The 19,939-nt window shown below is 43.9% G+C and overlaps 1 protein-coding gene across 1 annotated transcript in view; it reads right to left on the bottom strand.

The window, feature by feature from the left end:
• HYDIN (HYDIN axonemal central pair apparatus protein) overlaps positions 1-19,939 on the bottom strand; it is a 162,708-nt gene that overhangs the window by 113,200 nt on the left and 29,569 nt on the right. Inside the window, exons 8-9 of the mRNA XM_072872234.1 lie at positions 13,210-13,334; positions 840-1,041 (exon numbers count right to left, since the gene is read on the bottom strand). Of these exons, the coding sequence (XP_072728335.1) occupies positions 840-1,041; positions 13,210-13,334 (327 nt within the window). The remainder of the gene's footprint in view (positions 1-839; positions 1,042-13,209; positions 13,335-19,939) is intronic.

Here is a 19,939-nt window from a genome sequence, read left to right as displayed (position 1 = left end):
CTCCTATATACCTACATCCATCCAAGTCTGAAAAGTCACACAAGGATTCCCTAAACCACTCAAGCTTTTAAGTGTAATTTCCAATTCACCCTCCGTGGGCTGTAAGCGTTTCTCTGCTGTCTGAAATGGGAATTTCAAAGCTTCACCAAAGACATCCTTTGAAGATCCTGCCCCATCTCTCACCACCATGAAGACACGGGTTGCTGAAGCCCAAATGCACTTCCAGATCCTGTGCTGCCCTGCCTTCCCTGCAGAACTCTCCACCTCCAAACTCTCCACAGTCTCTAAGAAAGGGCAGAAATACTGCATTGTGCCGGTAACCAGGACAGTGCAAGGCAGTTCAACACCCTACAGCAGGGTTGGCCTCAACTTTCTGGGCCAATGAAGCACTCTATCCTGCATATTGCTGGAAAAGGAGCCTGCCATCTTATCAAAGCTGGAGTGGAAGAAACTGCAGTGACGATCATAATAGTGATGTTATCTGCAGCTACATTAAGTCCCAGGTAACGAGTGCTGATGTTTTCCTCAGCCTCATGGACCCTCTGTAGCCCAGGGACCTCTGGACCTCAGTGGTTTGTGCTCCTACAAAACACAAACTTGCTATCCAGTCGTTGCAATGATCCTTTCCTCCCCAAAACATCATTCTCAGCTGGAGTATGGGTGGAACTGGAATGGGAAGTGTTGAGCTCCATTATCCTAAAGCTCAGTGACACATACCCTGACACTGTGGATTATTTACTTGTCCTAAGCCATTCAAAAGCACCAACACCCCTCTGAGGCCATATGTTAGTTTTACCCTTGGGCAGTGTATCCTACTGAAATGAATCTTTCAAACGAACCTCAGCTTCTGCTGATCCTCCTCTTCCTGAGTAACAAAAGCCTTCCACTGGAAGTGGGCTATGATTTCACTCCGATTGTGGATGACCACAGATCTGTGGTTTGACAGCGTGAGGTAAGTCTTCTCAACTGTCAAGGAGTTCCTGTCTAGCCTGATGTTGACATCTACAGCTGCTCCATAAAGGCTTGTGTGAATATCTTCACCTGGAACAAAGCAAAGGGAAGTCTTTGCTCATCTCATTTGCTGACGGAAGTACAAGGAACAGAGCAAACCACAGGTAACCGAAGAAAGTGTTACAGCTTTTAGCTGTATTAGCAGTTCCACAGATCAGTACATTTATCACATCCTGATAGCTGCGTGCGTACAGCATGAGGATGTCCTGGACACCACCTTAAGCACCTTATTTCTGCGTGCGTTTGTAGAGATTTATCCCCAAGGTGACAAGTATTTACAGCGAGATTTTTCAGATGTGCTCAGGTGGCCTTTGGGTTGCCATCCCACTCAGGTCACAGGAAATTCTGCATCGAAGTCATTAAGGTGACTCTGAGGAGTCCCACCTCAGTCACGGCTTGCTCAGGGTCTCCGGCAGGTACACCACCAGTGCTGTGTCATTCCTGATCCCTTGTTGCTGACAAGCAAAGATGCCTGCAGGCATGTGGACAGAAAAGGGAGGTTCAGAGGAACAAGTGAAGTGACAGCCCACGACAGGATGGGATGCAGAAGATAACTTCACTATGCTGTAGAAGCAGTGCCCTCACTTGCTATGGGTTTGTGAAGATACTGTCAAAACGAGACTGGTGGGGCATGGCCCCACGCCAACCTGGCCATCACAGTCCTGCAAGGCCATTTCTTTAGCCTGGATCCTGTTGCCTATGCCTGAGTGTGCAAGTCCACACTGAGCATTCCCAAGCCATTCAATGACAAGAGTGAGGACATCTTTGCTTTCCACCTCAGACTGAGCTGAAGAGGAGAATGCCCCTGGCTGTGCACACCAACTGCTTAATGACTGGAGTCTTGCTGGAATACCTGCCAGCATTTCACCCTCCAGAACAGGCTCCCACCAAAGGCTCCCTCATTTCCAGAGCTTTTAGACCTTCATTCTTCCCAACCAAATAAGTCCTGGGAGTCAACTGAGCTCAAACTTCAGTACCAAGCCCACTCTTCCTGTTGTGAGTGAGTGTTTCCCAGGTGAGATGCAAACAGCGAACATCAGACATGCTCTCAGAACTGGCATTTCTTAAAGCCTCAGGGCCAGCCCCAACTGACAAGTGTAGCAACCCAGCCATATCCTGGACAGCATCCCTCTGCAAAGGCAGAGCCTTCTTCTCGCTGCACAGGTTACAGCAAGGCAGCCAGTGCATGGACCTGCCTTTAAAAGACTACCATGCAACAACACAAGGAGAGAGCTGGATGTGTGCTGGATGGACTCCTTAAATCCTAAGCCAGACAACACAGCAGAATCACATTTGTTCTGGGACTGAGGCTGGGGAATGAAGCAAGACTCACCTTTGAGTAGAACTCTACAGTCATTCATTCATCTCCATACATGGAGAATTCAGCCTTCATGCCTGTATAACCCTCAATTTCTTTGCTCTTAAGGGATTCTGGAGTGGTAGGGATTTGTGGCCAGAGGTGAGTTATGTTGTGAGAAAAACAGCAATGTTTCCAATGACTGGACAATCTGCTTCATATAATGGACAACTTAGCATATGAATATAACTGAAGTTCAGAAGAGTTACAGAGGCAGGTATGCTTTGTAAGCATTACCTTTCCCCTCCACTGAATCCTCGGCATACATTGGCAAGCAGAGGAGTCAGGACCCAAGAAATGGGAGACACGCACAGTGCTTCGAGCATGCACAACTCAGGTTCACGGAAATGCGAGCTAATGCTCTACAACGATCAAGACTACAAACTACTACAAAATAAACACCACAAAAACTATCATCATCTCACTGTCTAAAATATTGGGTATAGTTCTGATCTCAAAAAACAAGCATTTGAAATTAAATAGAGAAGGGCAGAAAGTACAATTAAAAGTATGGCGCAGCTTCTATATTAGGACTGAATAGGATCCCTCAACCTAGAAATCATATGGGAGATAGATGGGAGAGGTTTGTAAAACCATGAATGGCCTGGGAAATGTGAATAAGGAAAAATTTGTCATGCTTTGTCATAAAACAGGAACCCAAGGGCCTGAAATAATGTTATTAGTCAGAAATTACACAAAAGTAGTAGTACTTTTCCAGGGAATATTCCTTCCTTTGGAACATACTGCCATAGGAGTCCATAGAGGCTAACAGCTATAACTCCAGAGAGCAACTGGACAAATTCTTGGAAGATAAAACCATCAGAAGCTATTAAACAAAGATGAGAATAAAGCCTCCAGCACAGAAAAATGCTAACTCCAGAGCCCACAGGGGACAAAAAGCATATGCACTGCCTGTTTCTACACGCTTTGGTAAACATCCCCTATTGCTGCTCTCCTGAACAGGAGCTGGGGACACAGCCACCCTTATGCTCCTGGCTGCAAGCACTGAGGACTCTTTTGAATGCTGGAGGCTTTGCCAGAGCACCTTCTACCACAGAGAGAAGTATTTGGCATCGTGCTGAATACATAAACCTAGAAATCGCTCAGTACAGTAAAGCATGCACAGATGCCAGTGAGTCAGGAGGAAGCCGCAGATCTGTCTGCCAGGCAGATGAACTGACACAGAGAGTGGAGCTGTCAGGGTTGGCCAAGAGCAGCTGCAGACTTCATGTCTTGGGTGCCAAAAATTAGATGTGACATTTCATTTAAGACTCTTGGTTGTTTAATATATAAGTTTAAAAAAAAAAAAACCTCTGTACTGTAACAGTGATGTAGCACTAGGCATTGCACTTGACAGGGTAATGTCTATGGTGCGTAGTTTGGGATGCTTTGCTGCCATGAAAGCACGTTTACTGAATCTCGATGTATCTGCCCTATCATTACTTACACAACACGATCTTATTACAGGCTGTCAATTCTCTCATTCTTACATGCTACATTTCCTACAGATGGCAGGACACAGGTCTCACTCTGCAACCCAAACAAAGCAATGCCTGAACTTGAAATTAAAAGCTAGACTTTTTATAAAGCAGTAGAGCAGATGCTTTGGGTTGTGCACTCCTGAAGGATGCTCTTTGACACAGCAGAAACACCACTGTGTTTTATTCCAGCATCCATCTGCACTACTATGGACACAGGTATCTTGGCACATCATAACTTTTCACTATCTTTAAGTAAGAAATCTAGCATTGGGTCATCCTCTGTGGGACCTATTGTGCACGGAAAAAAGAAAATGAGGGAATTTACAGAAGAGCTAAAACATCTTTCTGAATTCTTCTACTACTACATGATCATCCTGGTGCAAGAGGGAATAGTTTTCAGAGCAGGACAAATTGTTCTTAAATAGAATGACAAATTTTGTTTAGCCTGAATGGATAGCTCAATGAACAGATGGGCAAACCCTTGAACAAGATTTCAAAACAAATTTCAGGTTTTATGAAGAACGCTGTCCTAGTATTCGCCAGCTAGTACCTTCCTTCATTGATTACTGCTCTAAATATTAGGAAGCTCGTAGTCAGATTGATTAGACTGAATAGAAACAAAACAGCACCCTGCCGCATCTCGTCTTCACTGAAACATATTCTTCCTTTATCCCTGTCACTCCCTCTTTACTGAATTTGGATTTTAAACCTTTTTAGGAGTGCATGACAGTCAAATTTGGAATATCTGGGTAGCATGGAAAGCAAGTTTCATTTCATTTGCACAGTTTGGCAGAAGACTGGGCCTTGCTCTCATCTATTCTATGAATGCAGCTGAAGAGAGACAGGTCCTGCTGTTTTTTCACTGAAAATACAAGCAAGCGATGAAAGCAGAGCTCTTCATTCAAAAGGGTATTACTATACCTCCATATCAATCTGCGATAAGTAATTCTTTTGCTCCTGCTACTATCATACCCAACTGCCTCACCACTGCTGGCATATTCTTTTTTCAACCAGCACGCAAAGGACTGCTATTACCACTTCACCACCGGAGAAGCAACTCACTTCACCAGGCAAAGTGATCTCTGGAAAGCTAGAGAAGTCACCTACGCCTGGATCCAGCCCTCCCCACCATATGCTTTTTGCTGCGTCTCCCACAGAGCTACCACTAGATCAGAGTCAGGAGCATTGCTCTGAGCTGTTTGGCTGTCAGGAAGCTAATGTCACCACCTACGAGGTGCGCTGGTCTCTGCCGGCCTGAGAAAGGCCATCTGTCAGCCCCACGCTTGTATTTCCAGCACTAGAGCAAAACGCAAAGCAGCGACAGTCATTTTTAAGTGTTTCTCTGAGGCGGTGTTCATAAGCTACTTTCAGACACTGTTAAATCATCATGTTATTTACTCCAGCCCTAAGAGCAGCTTCTTTATAAACCTCAACACTAAATAACTGCTGCTGCTAACATGGGTGTTTCTAAAAAAATCATTCCCAGGCTACAACAAAGCTCAGAGCATCCTAATCATTACTGTCGCCACAGTTATTGCTGTTAATGGCCAGAAGTCCCCAGTATGGCTCAGGCCTCAGCAAAGCACCCTCTGAGCCCCCATGCAGCACATCGCAAGAAGAGGGTCTCTACCCCAAAGACATTGCAAGGAACCATAAGACAACAGATGGGCATGAACAGGGAGATGGAAAGCAATGACCAGCCAGCAGTGGTCTATGGGACAGGTTGCAGGCTCTTCAGACAGCTCTCTTGCACATTAAAAGTCATCTCACTGTCAATCAAATAGGCTCCTCATTGTGCATCCATCTGTAATGGAGCACCCAAAGTACTCCCCATTACCTTCTCTGCACCATGCTTAGGCAGATCCGTTTGCCGCCTTCTAAGATGAAATACGCCGGCACAGGAGTATCTGGGAGCCAGCACAGAGGCTTTGTTCTGCCCAGCATGAAGGAGCCTTGCAGAATGTATTGAAAAGGACAATGAAACCATCGGATGATGAAAGAGAGCGCTGCCACATATCCAGGATGCCGCAGGCTATTTTTAATCATTACTGCTACTACAGTAATGATATGCTGGGGTACCTGATCGGCTGAAACACTGCTTTTGGCCCACGGGGAAAACAGTGCAGAAACTTTCATTCTGATTGCCTGGCAAAGACATGCCCAATATATCACTTAATAAATCAATCCCCCTTCAAGCTGCTCTTCTGCTTCTCAGCAGATGCTGATTGATCCACAAGGAAAGGAGGCTAATGAATGGTCAGTTCTGCCCTGAAATGCATCCAGAGTTAATGACACTTAAGAACATATTAGTGATTTCCACTGATGATAGAGTAGACAACTTGTGGTCAAGGATGACCCGCAAAGAGATGAAACCATATTCTTCCAGAAATCTTTCATGTGCTAAAAATGGGATACATGGCGTCACATGGAAGTCTCTTTCTGTGCATACTTGGGGATGAACAAAACAGCCAAAAGGAGATTTTTAACTTCCAAATTACCCTCCTAGTACACACACCCCAGTCTGTGCTCATGCAGTCAACTCTGTGGGTTGCTTTAGCAGGGTTTTTGTCAGGAGGGGTGTTACGTAGTTGTGGAGCTGTATAGCTGTGCAAATAAACCTCAAGCACAAATGAAGCACAAACTTAATTCCCCTTCATCTACGCTCAAAGTGGGTAGATAGACCATCATGGACCATCTGTCTTGAAACACAAGGCCCTGGATAGGGGGCAAAGGCCATACTCTGTTTGCAAGAAGTAGAACAACCTTATCTAAAACAGTATGAAAAAAATCATTATTGCAAGCAGTTCTAGAAAATGGAAATAAAGACAGGAAACAGTTGTTACCTATTATCTGTTTTGACATAAATGAATGCTTTGGAGACCAATTAGACTCACTCATCAATCTAATTGATTTGGACTATAAAAGCCTATAACCAATCAGTTGTATAAAGTATTAGTTACCAATCCTCGGTCTGTTGCAGTGCTGCTACTGTTAAGATGCAAAGTCAACACATAACTGCACGAACTCCTATTTACACCTTTTTTTGCCTACAATATATGCCTCCCTCCACTCACCTAGTTCCCAGTGACTTTGAAGCAGACATACAAGAACATAAAAGTCAGTCAGAAACCAGCCACACTGCTGGGAATTCTCACAAGCAAAGGAAGAAAAGCACAATCTGCACTCACCACCTGCAACAAGCAGAAAGACAAATCCCTTTGCAAAGTTTTTAAATGCCTGATAGTCCAAGAAAAAGCTAGAGAAGCCTCTTGTAATAGCTACAGCATCAGTCTGGCTTACACCTTAGGATAACATGGGAAACAAGATCTTTATAAACTCACTGAATAGAATAAGTTTCTAAACATCTGCCAGCACTAAACACAAACTAAAAAAGCTGTGTCAGTGCACTACAGCAAAGCTTCAGAGTAAAAGAGGCTGCTGCTTAAGAAGCAGAAGATTTCCCCAACTCTTAGCACTTGTAAAAAGCTACTATAAATCTGGCTGGTGTTGAAGGAACAGAGAATTGCATGAAGATGAACAACTACAGAGGTGAACAGCAATGGCACGCAGCGGTGGCAATCAGAAGCTCGGTCTGTTCCGATGAATTTAGCTCAATAGTAACTTACTGCTATTCACAGCAACATCAGAGCCCCTGTAAACACTCACACAAGACTAAGATTAAAACCAGAAAATGGTTTTGGTATTCCCCCCCTGGTATCTTGCACAACACAGGGACGACTCAGATAAATATCTAACGAGGTAGTGAGTTTGCTCAGGCAAGTATTGAGCCTCCTCCATTCTGTCTGAAGTCAGTACAAATTGAGAGCACTCAGCAACTTGTTTGAGTGATCTCAGGAAAGTAAAACGCAACACAACAAGGGCTAAACCTCAGTTAAACCCTGCTGCCTATGCACATCCATCAGTGGATTTACAAAGAAAAAAGAGAAAGGAAAAGGCTTGATCTAGAGACTAAATCAATAGGATTTTCATTTCAATTTCAAACAAGTTCCTGGAAGCCATTGATTGCAATGCCAGCCTTGCAAGACAGATGACAAGACCCTTGGTAGAAAGGGGGTTCTTAAAGGAAAGAGAACAGAGCTATGCAAAAGTGGTTGTGTTCTCCAAAGTCTACACAAAAACACAGATGAATATCACAGTAAGGCAGTGCTTTTCTCAAGATGCTTTATCCTTGTGGGTAGCTGAGATGTTGTTCAGAGGTGCTGGCACATCCATGCTACAGTCACTTGTTCAGCCTCGAACAGCAATAAACAACCAGGGCTGGGATTTAATGAGTTTCCTGCATGGACACAGTGATCGCTAACACACTGCCAAGCCCTTGCATGGGTGGCCTCATTTACTGAAGTAAGCTGATTCAGCTAAACCCAGCATCAATTTTACCTGAAGAAAGGGGTTCAGCACCCCGACATGTTTACACTCCCAGCTGGCAACCCTGTGCTGATCCACACAGGAGCTGAACAGTCACTAACATGGTTGACAATTGCCCCTGGCCCGTTTGCAATACTGTGGCCAAGATGCACAGGCTTTGCTCCTCTTGCTGCCAGTCAAGCACACCCAATCCTGTAGTTACCCATCATCTTCAGCAAACCCAAATGGCTCTAATACATCACGTCAAACTCGCTGTCATTCTATGGGTGACTAAAGAGCTCCACGTCAGCTCCCTAATTAGTCGTTTTTAAATATGCCTTAATTTTTCCAGTGATCTCATGCCTCATTTTCCCCATTTGAGATTAAATGTCAGTGTTTTCTCAAGCTGGCAGTTACCACTCACTGCTCCAGAGGCTTCTGCTGCTGCAGACCAAGAAGGACAGAGGCACCTCAGGGCAGTGGGTCAGGGCATCCTATGTAGGGTACAAGACCTAGATCCACCTCTGATACCCCCCTGTAACCCTGAGCATTGCTGCCACACTAAGAGCAATTCCCATTCAGTACTTTGAGACCTACCCAGGAAATTTTTTATTGTTGTTTTTGCTTCTTACATTGCCCTAAGGAAATCACATCTATCCTACAGGTGTTCATGCTGGCTCAAAGGAAGGGGAAGATCACAGATCTTCTAATCCTGCTTGCTCCAGACACCAATATGGTTAGCAACCATAGAGGTAGTTCACACAGGCACATACTGGTCAACTGAAACCACATGTCATGGTAGCTCTCCAGTGCTCCTAGCGTGCTGCACTGGAGAAACATATTCAGCTGTTCTCTTCTCTTGTACAGGAATAACCTGAATTTGGCAGAGAGCAAGTCTTCCTCCCTAGGGGTCAGGAGGGGAGACACTACTTCACCCACCTGCTATAGGGACAGTAACTAACCTAGTGCAGGAAAGCTCAATCTGATTGACAACTACAGAGCTGGAGGCAGACGCTGCCTGCATCTTCTACCTGCCCTTGACGTAATTAATCAAGGAGCTGAGGCTGAGCTCTCCCTTCCTTGCCCTGGGTGTGCAGAGCCACAAAGGATGCTCTGAGCCTGGGTGTGTGATCCACAGCAAACAAGCTGATACTTGCTTTAGGAGAGCTCCTGCTCAGGAACTGTCAGCCCTCCTGTAAGCTGTGTAGGAAGTCGAGGGAAAACAGGAAAATTAATCTGCCAAATACCCAGATGGTTCCTCAGCAGGCTTTTAGCATGAGGCTGGAGGCTTCCAGCGGGACTAAAACCACTGAGAACTATTCCTGAGCCACTTCTGGGGAAGCTGCTTTTGGGGGCTCTGCACCAAGGGGAGACAGGACAGTAATGGAGTAGACATTCCTCTTTGAGGGCTGGCTCTTCTTGGATATGCTGTCTCCTAAAATTCACATATGAGTATTGGCTCTGATCTCTCCCCTCAAAGAGGGTGAGATCCTGCCCCTAGGCTTTTGCTTCCGCTTTACAGTCTCACAGAGCCACTGAAGGAAAACGATCTGCATAATCACTCTTTATTACTGACAGCAATAAAAACATCTCAATATATAGTGTCTGTCAGACACGCACAAGCTCAGTGAGGCTTTGCTAATTACTGAAGTTTCCTGTGCTGACAAAGGGATCCCAAGGGATGTAGCAACTGATTGGAAAAAAACCTGTACAGAGGACTTTCAGCACTGCACAACAGATCTCCTAGACTAGAAGCATGTTGTAGCACCTTGCCACAGGGTCCCGTGGGCACTGCAGGCACCCACATACAAGCACAGAATGTGATCTTACACCTTGAAGACCACCCATCATACCATAGTAGGTACTTCCTGAAGACAGGAGTCTTATGTGAGTCAGGATTTAGGGAGCTCTGAGCAGAGAGGTGATTTTCCTTCCACAATTCCCAGCATCTCTCCAGCACCTCCTGTCTCTGGTAGCCTCCTTTACTTGCACGGAGAATCTGCCGTAGATGCTATTGTTTCTGGGTGCTATAGGACTGGTGAGTTTATTTTGCACCTCTGGCACAGCTCTGGGAAGCTGTCACACATCTCCTTAACCACGTGTCCCTGAGCAAAGCTCACCCTCCCGCACCAAACTTGTGCTATACTGTCAGGCTGCAATGAACGTTATGACTGCAGCAAACTGGGTTTGATGTACAAACAGCAGCACTCAGGGCAATCAGGCTGGGCATCTCACTTGAGAACTGCTTGAGAGCTAAAAGAATATCTAAGCTTTATGAATTCTGACTTGGTTGAAACTAGACTTAACTCCATAAGCTTATTTTCCCACATCCACATGGGGTGGGCTAAAAGTCACCTGGGAAGGGCCAAGCCACCAATCAGACCTTCAAGTGGTCCTGAGTGCAGAACTCGTTCCACGCCAGTATGTGCGCTCGGCATGCAGGCTTCAGAAACCCCTTCTGATACCATCATCTGATGTTAAGGTGATGAATTGGGATGATGAGTAGCCCAGAACATCCCAAGTCACCTTCATTTCAGGATGGGCTGGGATTTTTCACACCCAGACACATGTGCATGGGGCGAAATGGAGGAGTTTGGACATGTAAAGCGCTGAAGGTCAAATTTTCATTGTAAATCATTATTCTTTAGGTAGCAAAGACATTTTCTTCACACTCATCTGTAAAGTTTGTAGCAACAGGACTACCAATATATGTACTGTCTATCCAGGGGACAGTACCTACATTCCTAGCCAGGACAGTCTAAAGTATGCACAATTTAAATCAACCAATTAATAGGCAAAGGGAAAATTGTGACTTACTTCACATCAAAGAGCTCCATGTTTGCTTAAGCAATGCTAGGGACAGATTTGACCGAACTTGAGCAAAAATTAAACCAATGCAACATGCACCTGATCCTGCGTAAGTCACACTAACATCAGCGTGATTTATTGAGAACTACTGCCACTTGTGAGCTGAGCAAGTCAATACAGATACACAGTAAAGCAAGGAAAATGCCTCCCAACATCCTAAACTGCTATTTTGCTCTTAGCACTTCTGTTTTGTAACAAACAGTCTGTTGGTGGCTCTGAAAGAGCAATGCAGCTGCTTTTTGTATGTGAGTCACAGGGAGTCTGACTTAGTGCAGGACAAATTAGACAGGGCTTGCCATGTGAGGTTGCGTAATATTGTCTGCTGCTCTGCACTACACCTGCAATAAGCAGCTTTTAAGACTGATTAAATGTTTTGGTTTCACTTTAGCAATTAATCTCAGCAGCCTTTTACTTATTTGTATGCTTCAAAGCTAGAGAGATAAGCCCTTAATTATTCCCCTGCTCTCCTTCTCAATCCATGGTTTATTTAAAAATAACTGCAGTGTTGTACTGACAGGCAGGAATGAATCCTGGGTTCATCTCCCAGGTAGCTGCACACGTTCTTGGGAGGTCGCCCGTCTCAGAGCCAGCAAATAGCTTGATCCCCGTGGCCTATCCATGCAAATCACTTTTGCAAAGATTAACCATGGAGGAACCAGGTGTTTCAGTCCAGTAAGAACAAGACTCAGGTTTTCAAAGCAAGCCATGAAGATCCTGGCCCTGATTCTTCTCTTGGTCTTTTCCTTCACATAGTATAAACTCCACAGCCCTAACCTCTAGTGTAGTTAGCCCTGATTTACCCCAGAGAAAGATCTAGCCCTCTGAATTTTATCCTATAGATTCTCTATATGCATACAAATAGGGCACTTTTTGTGCTCTCTACCTGGAATTTCACTGTTTCTTTTAAGAAACAGTGTGCTCCAAACCCATGAGCTTCTCTGAGTAAGCATGAACCATTCTCTGTGAATATGTCATTCACTGTCAAATACTAAACAAAGCTGTGATAACTCAGAAGGCTACAAAGAGCATTTGGAAGATACAGGAGCATTTTCACAACTTTTGCAAACTCAAGAGAACTAAAATGTTCATTGCTGGGCTAAAGCATCACAGTAGCACCTAAATTAGGACATCATGCTTCCCAGGACTGAAGTTCAGGAATAGGGACAAAACAAACCTCTCTTTCAGGCAACAGAAAATGCACACAAAATGCATTCATTCAACTGAGAAAGTGTCTCGTTCAGCATCACAAGGTACCTCTGCTGAACCAAGGCTGACAGAAGCATTTTAATGTCGCAGCTTTTTCTTTAGTTTTCCCCACTTACTCTTAAAGTGACTTATAAAGCTGACAGTATTTCTGTGGCCTAACCTTGGTTTCTCATACCTTGCTATAAATTTTACACCTATCTCGGGAAGCAGTGAGCACTTCCTCCCAAATCCCAAGAGCCCTCAAGCCCTGGCTACTTGAGTCCTGATGTTGTGAATTGTGGGATGTAGATGGGTAAAGGGCAAATAGAAAAAAGAGTCTGTGGCAAGACAGCGCATATGGGACAGAGGTGTGTAAGAGACAGGGGGCATTGGAGAGAGTCTGATAGGGGTTACACTTTAAACATAGCATTGTCTAGGAATAAAACTTCACACATGCGTACGCATACTGCAACGGAGAATCAATGTTTCTCCTTCTTTACTCAGCAACTCCCAGCAAAACAGGATTCCAAAATCTCATTCCTCTTTGATGGGATCTACTTTAAATATCCCCTCATCACCAACTATTTTTCACTTTTATTTGGGGTAAAGCTGGGACAGGGGAGGTACACCTGGAGAGGGAATTAAGGTGGCTGGGACAACAGGGAATGATGGTAGATTACCGTCATGGGGGAGGTTCTGGGTGGAGAACACCTTGCTGACACCAGGGTCCCCCAGGGATGGACCAGCACACAGGACATACAGAACAAGGACAGACTCAGCCTTTGCCCCTTATCTGCTCATTTCTAAGCACTGAAACATGCAGAGGTTTTGAAAGAAAAGGTTTTAGAAGTCGTTTGCAAAGCAAGCTTAACATTATTCTGCTTAGAAAGGCCTCCGTTTTGAAGGATGCAGAGAGCGTGCACCATGCAGTGCCCAGCTTACCTGTGTCATAGTGAACTCTCAGGGACCTGGAATGATCCCCAGTCTTCAGTGGGTGAAACTCCACTGTTACTTGCATGGTGTCACCAATCCCAAGAGTCCCGATGGAGAGATCGACAGAGAAAGGGCTGCAACACAAAGAGATATCAGGACTATTGTGGGACATTTGGGGACTATATTCCTTTGGCAGTCTAGTTCACGTCAGCTCACCTGTGCAAGCAAGGAGCAAACAAGCCACAGTCAGTAGAAGAAAAACACAATGTACAGGATCAGAAACAGAGCTACTGACTCTCACTTCTGAAGAGATCCAGTCCTCAGAAGACCCTATGGTATAAAATGACCTCGTCTCCCCTATATGCTGCATGCAATTCTCTGCAGCAAGGCTCAAGAGTCTGACTGCTAGCAATACAACCAGAGAATGGTTTTTGAAGAGCACAGAGATGGTAAGAGCTATTTGCATGCACAACTTGACACTGACTTTCTCAGGAATCTGTCTTTTCCTGCCACCTATAAACCTCACCTCAAGAGATGCAAATGTCAAGGCAATACCTGTTCCCATGAGATTACAGCCTAGAAATCAGACAGGGAGAATAAAAGTCTTTCCTGAAGACCAGAGAATTATTATGGTTTAATTTGGAGAATTCATTTTTTACCTTGAAAACATGCTGTTTTAGTTTAAGAATAGGCACATTTTATCAGCATTTCAATGAAAGCTGCTCTAAGAGGAAAAGGAACACTCAGAAAAATCTGAATAAGTGCAAATGCAGATTAGAGTGATACAATGACATGGAAGCAAGACAAAAGGAATATCCTATCCCATTTACAGCCTGAATGATTAAATCCCTAACTAAATGAAGCGCCGTTAACAGGAGCATATCAAGGCAAGTTTAACAGTAGGTTTTCTGTGTATTCACAAGCAATGCAATCTGGGACTCTGGGTTGTAATCCAAACTTGGTAACTGTTTGCTTGGCCCACCAAAGTCTGTGCAATGTGTTGGGAATAATTACAAAAATGTGTTGGTGTACTTTGGATTTAATATGAGCAATTATGATTTGTCGCCAGGTAAACAGCTCATGGCTGATACACACAAAACTCAGTGCTTTAATGCTTAGGGACAAGTCAGATGAAACATGCTTCTGCACAATGGTGGCTAGGCTTCATGGCTCTTGTACAGCCCCACTTGGAAAACAAAAGTTATTGGTTTTAGTGCTTTCCTGGTGGTCAATTTGTCACCTTAAAAACATGTTCTGGAGAGTTTTACCATGATTAGAGAATGCAATGTGCACACGAAAATAATGAGAACAACTGGAGCCATGCACAAGCTCAACTTCATTCACATAAGTAGTGACAGCTGGTGAAATTGCTGGAGTTTCTGCTCATTAAGGAGATATTGCTGCAATTAGGGGCCTGACCTGTTCCCATTACAACTAGTGAGAACATTCCTGCTGACTCTAATGGAGAAGCATTGGGACTGCAATGTTTACATGCTGGACCTGAGATTTTTGAGAGAGAGGAGGAAAGACAAGGCACCACCAGCCTCAGAACTGGATTGCTCTACGTGGTCCTGCATCTGCACTGATGGTTATGCCAGGACTGCTGCAAGTCTCTGCTGGTGCTTGGGTGGGATCATGGCCTGCTGTGGGAAAGGCACAGATTTCCACCACCCCCCCACCCCCCCTTTTTTTTTTTTCCTCAGAAATGTTGCCAGAATAGAAAAGGTGCTAATTAAGGAAGGGGATTTCTGGTAACACTTCAGCACTACCTCCCATCCCATCATCTTCCTACTCCTTCCCCATGTCTATATACTCCTGCCCTTGGATGGCTGGGATGGGAATGACACTCCTGGGGGTGACTTCAGGGGATGCCTGAGAAAGAAGATATCTTCATATCTTCAAATTATAAGAAGAAGAGGATCCAAGTTCAGGACTCAGTTCTCAGGACTGAGAGACCGAGCACAAATCAGACACTGCATCTCCTACATCCCACACCATGCTGTACCCCCAAGACAACTTCTGTTACTGCTGTAGCAGGAGCTCATTATCCCTCACATAGACCTGGTTCTCCAAGACCCAAAGATGCAAGCTCCATGGTTAAACTTAACTCCTCTGAATTTCAGCCAACGTCACTAAGCTGTTCCCTGCAGCCTACAGATAAGAAGAGATGCTAAGGAGACATCCCTGACACATTGTAATAGCCAAATGAAAAGCACTGCCAAAAGATGAAGCTGACAGGCTAAACTTTGGCATTTTATCCATTAATTGTGAGCTGTTCTTTACAATAAATCTGGTTCTGTTAGATCTATCCTTTTAATGAATCACCACTGCTCCTGAAAGACAAAAAAGATAAGGTTTGGAGTTTTTTAATAGCTTGTTTTCTTCTGACATGCTTTTTAACTATGTCCATTTGGATGTTTGCTTTGTTGTACAACATCTGAACTTTCACAAGTCCAGATCTCCCAGTGGTATCTTGCAATCCCCAGCTTATATAAACTCATCTAGCCACACAAATTTAGGAGAGGCCTTCCCACTAGTACCTGCTGAGCTCTTGACTATTATTGCCCTTTAGAAAGAGAGCAACACTAGATTTGTAAGCAATTTAATAATGATAGATTTTGGCATTTCCATCTTGCTTGCTTTCACCAGGCATCAGCTCCCCATCCTGACAGAGCTGGGCAAAAGTTCTGTCCCATGAGGATACCAAGGGCCAAATACTCCTGACATAATTTAAAAACACAACTGACAAGTGAACAAAGCTGACAATTCTGACTCAGGCTCTCAAACCACCATGCCACCTTTTCTCCTGCAACCATACATTTAGCAAATGTAGTGTGCAAGGAGGCTACAATACCCTTCCTCAAGTCCCATAGTACATTTAGCTTCTATGACTAAACTTTCTTTGGTCTACTGGTGCCTTAACTTGCATTATAAAATCATTTGAATTTGGGAGAATCAATTTCATTAAAAGCTACCTCCAAGGAAGGCAGTAAAATCTACTGGTGATTGAATTGCCTCATCTGTCCACTAAAACCTACTGCAGGAAAAACCCAAAGATCATTTCATCTCAGCATATATTACTTTTTAGTAATGGTATAGCAGCCAAAGTCAAGCAGTGTAACTATTCTAGTAAATCCAGTCTGTTGGGTCAAAGCATCTAAGACTCCATCTCTGTGCTGAAAAATCTTGTTTAGAGTCAGCATCTCACAGCTTTATCTCTCTCTCTTTCACTGCGCCTAGGCTCTATTTTCATATTCTTGGATGGTCTTTGTACCCTATAATGTCTCCAATCCCATGCCTCCATATAGTATATGGGTACTACAGAGAGGGATGCAAGGGGGCTCCAAGCACTGTGCCTTGTAGGATAATTTCCTGAGCTTTCAGAGCTTAGTTGGGACATTCCAGAACAGAGGTGCTTGTCTCGGACTGGTCCTCTCTAGCCCCATAGCATGGCATCACGCAATGTCTGTAATGTCAGGAAAAGGCAGTGCTGCACTGAGATCTCCTTCCAGACACCGTTTTCAACTCAAATGTACTGGAATGACATTTATCTCCCTGAATGTCACGGAGAAGAAACTCATTATCCCGCCTTAACAATGAGAACGACAGGAAGAGACTTTCTATATTTATACTATTATTATTCTTTATTACCAAGCTATGCAGTTAAGAGCTGGGTATGGACATGCAGAGGCAGGACAGGCACAAAGCCAGACTGTGTAATGGGGAGTACTTTGGTGGTTTTTTCCTTTATGAAAACATGGTCAAAATGTGGCCATGTTTTCTGGCAGATACCATGGCAAGGGAGAGCTCTGAACAGGGAACAGCAGAAAGATGCTGAATTGGCCCCATGGATTCACTTAAGAGCTCTTCCCTGGAGTGAAACGCACAACAGAAAACATCTAACTCCTTAGATAAATGAGTAACAGGCAGGGAATGTCATCATGAACTGACCAGATGTAAGAGCTGAGCTCTCAGTACTGAAACGTTAGGATTGGAGATGGGCTGAAAAATGCACTGAAAGTGAAAGCAGATAGGTTACGCTTGATGCCACAGAGAAGGGAATCCAGAGAAAAGAGGCAAAGAGAAGTGACATAAGCAGCATATTGGACTAGGAAATGGTGGCGTCTGCAGCTGACTTGTGAATGGGCAAGAGCCTGAATTTGCTGAGGTCAGAAAACAAAAGTTGCAGCAGCTAAGACAGAAATTTCAATTGTGCAGATAGAGAATGAAGGACATAGAGGGCAGCTGATGGGTCTATAAACTTAGACAGATCTCTCATTCCCCTCTACTCCATTAATCCTCCTCCCTCTCTCATATGCATGCATGTGTGCTTGTACATAACACAAAAAGCTATTATATGATATTAAGATTGGCTTTAACACAACACCACATCCTTACTCAGCAAAAGTTAAGCACACATTCAACTTAAGCTACTTAAATTCTCCACTAAATAAGAATAGACTGAAACAGTCCTGAATTTCAGTCTGTAAGGCTGGCACTCCTTTCCCCTAGCACCGATGCCATAACTCTTGATTACTGCATCTCATATTTACACTTTAAGCTCTCCAGGACAGGGAATATAACTCATTCATTTCCAAAGCACAGTTTTAAGCATTCTGTGATAATAATTAATCATCAAGTTATTAGGGAAGTCATTCAAAAGAATTAGTGACATTAAACTAAATCTTCACTACCTCTGTTGTTAATAATGATGCAGCCTTTGTTATAGCCTCTACAACAGGGAAATTAATCCCCTAACATTAGGAGGAAAATGGCCTCTCTCGTGAAAGCCTCTGTAAATACATCTGTTCAAAGACAATTACCAGCTAATGATCTACTAGCCTGTGGAGCAGTGTATTGGTCTGATTCTCAAGCCAACTCAGCATGCCAGCTGGGAGGCAAATTCTTTTCTGCTGGGGTTGCTAGAACCACAGGGCTCACCTGGGAGCTCAGTGGTAGGTGTCTGAGCAACTTCTCATAGCACAACAAGCACAGAACCAACCATTGGTCACTGCTATGAAGAGACTCGGTCATTAATGTGAAAGTTGGCAGATACGGTAGAGGGTCCCTGAGGCACTCAGACAGTAAGAAAAGAGTTGGTGCAATGCAGTGATGATATGTCACACAGTATGGTCCCCAGCACTGGCTGGAATAACCACTCCCTGCACACCATGGCCTCATCACATAGGGAGAACATGGTTGTTCAGGTCTTGGGATAGGTCTTCAGGGATGGAAAACGCAAACTCCTGTATTTGGGATGGAATAACCCCTGGCAGTACAGGCTGGGCATTGATGGGATAGAAAGCATTTCTACAGAAGAGGACCTCAGGGGCTGGAGCACAGGATGTGCAGGGAGATGCTGAGATAAATGGGTTTGTACAGCCTTGACAAGGAAACATGAAGAGTGATCTTAGTGCTGTCTACAACCATGTAAAGGGAAGGTGTAGAGAAGATGGGGCCAGGCTCTTCTTTGATATGTGCAGTGACAGGATAAGGGAAAATGAACACAGGTTGCAGTAATGGAAAATCTCAGTACATATTAAGAAAAAAATTGTTATCATGAGGGTGGTTGAACACTAGAACAGGGACCCAGAGAAGCAAGGGAAACTTGAAGACATTCAAAGCTCAACACAAAAAGGCCCAGAGTAGCAAGTTGTGTTACTTGCAAACCTGATCAAACATTGACACTGGTCTTGATTTGATCAGGGTGTTTGCTCAGATCATCTCCAGAGGTCCCTTCCAAAGTTATTCTATGATTTTATGTTCTAAATCAGCCCAACTCCATTTCACATATTCCACAAATTTCTCCTATTTCCTATACATCTGTGCCTATATGTATAGGCAGATGGTAGACAGGCATTAGAGGAACTCAACCTTTAAGAAAGTTCCCAATGAAGAACTCATGATGACATTTTGCTGAACACTTGAAGGAAAAAAAAAAAAAAAAAAAGAGAGCAGAAACACAGGAACTTCAGAGTATTTAAAAAGAAATCTGAATGAATGTGGGGGCAACCTAATTAGAATAAAATGCTGCTTATATTCAAAGATTTAAATCATCTGTTTGAAATTTCAAACTGGCTTTCAAAAGTTCGTAATGAAATAGAAGAGATGACTGATGCCCTCAGCTGACAAGGGAAATCATATCAGCTTTTGATCTCCGTACACATGAATCTACTTATTCAGAATTCTACTTTTTTTGTGTAGTTTAAAATAAAACTTTTGTAATGGTTCCCATTTCTTTACTGCAAATCAGGACTGAAATATTTAATTGCCGAAGTTCAGAAACTCTTAAAATCCACATCAAGCGGGATTCAACATACACTGTATCACCCAATAGAATATTTGGCAAATACATTGCAAAAAGATGCTAGACTTTACTAGGTATTTATTTTGGTGGTGACAACCAGATCTGGAAATCCCAGAGGAAAACTGTAGGGTGATTTACAAGTTCCTGCCTACATGTTTTCCACAGTGAAAAGCAGCAGCCTGCTTAAATAGCATCCTAGAAGCCTGCTTAAATAGCTTTGCCAGGCTTTGGTGGAAGCTCCTCTTGGACCCTCACGTTTCACAGGAAAAAAGTAAAAAGTCTTCTTTTGAGCCCTGTGTTCCTGGGGAAGAAATTGAGGCAACTCAGGTGCACCAAGTCAGACAGTGGGTCTTTGCTGCATTCTTGACCTTAGCTCCTACACTGAGACCTCTGGGACCAAGCAACTCTCAACTAATTACCAGCCAACTGAAC

Source organism: Ciconia boyciana, chromosome 9 (genome assembly GCF_034638445.1).
Source record: "Ciconia boyciana chromosome 9, ASM3463844v1, whole genome shotgun sequence".
Taxonomy (NCBI): domain Eukaryota; kingdom Metazoa; phylum Chordata; class Aves; order Ciconiiformes; family Ciconiidae; genus Ciconia; species Ciconia boyciana.
The sequence above is the reverse complement of the archived record's forward strand: the minus strand, read 5'-3'. Positions and strand labels throughout refer to the sequence as shown.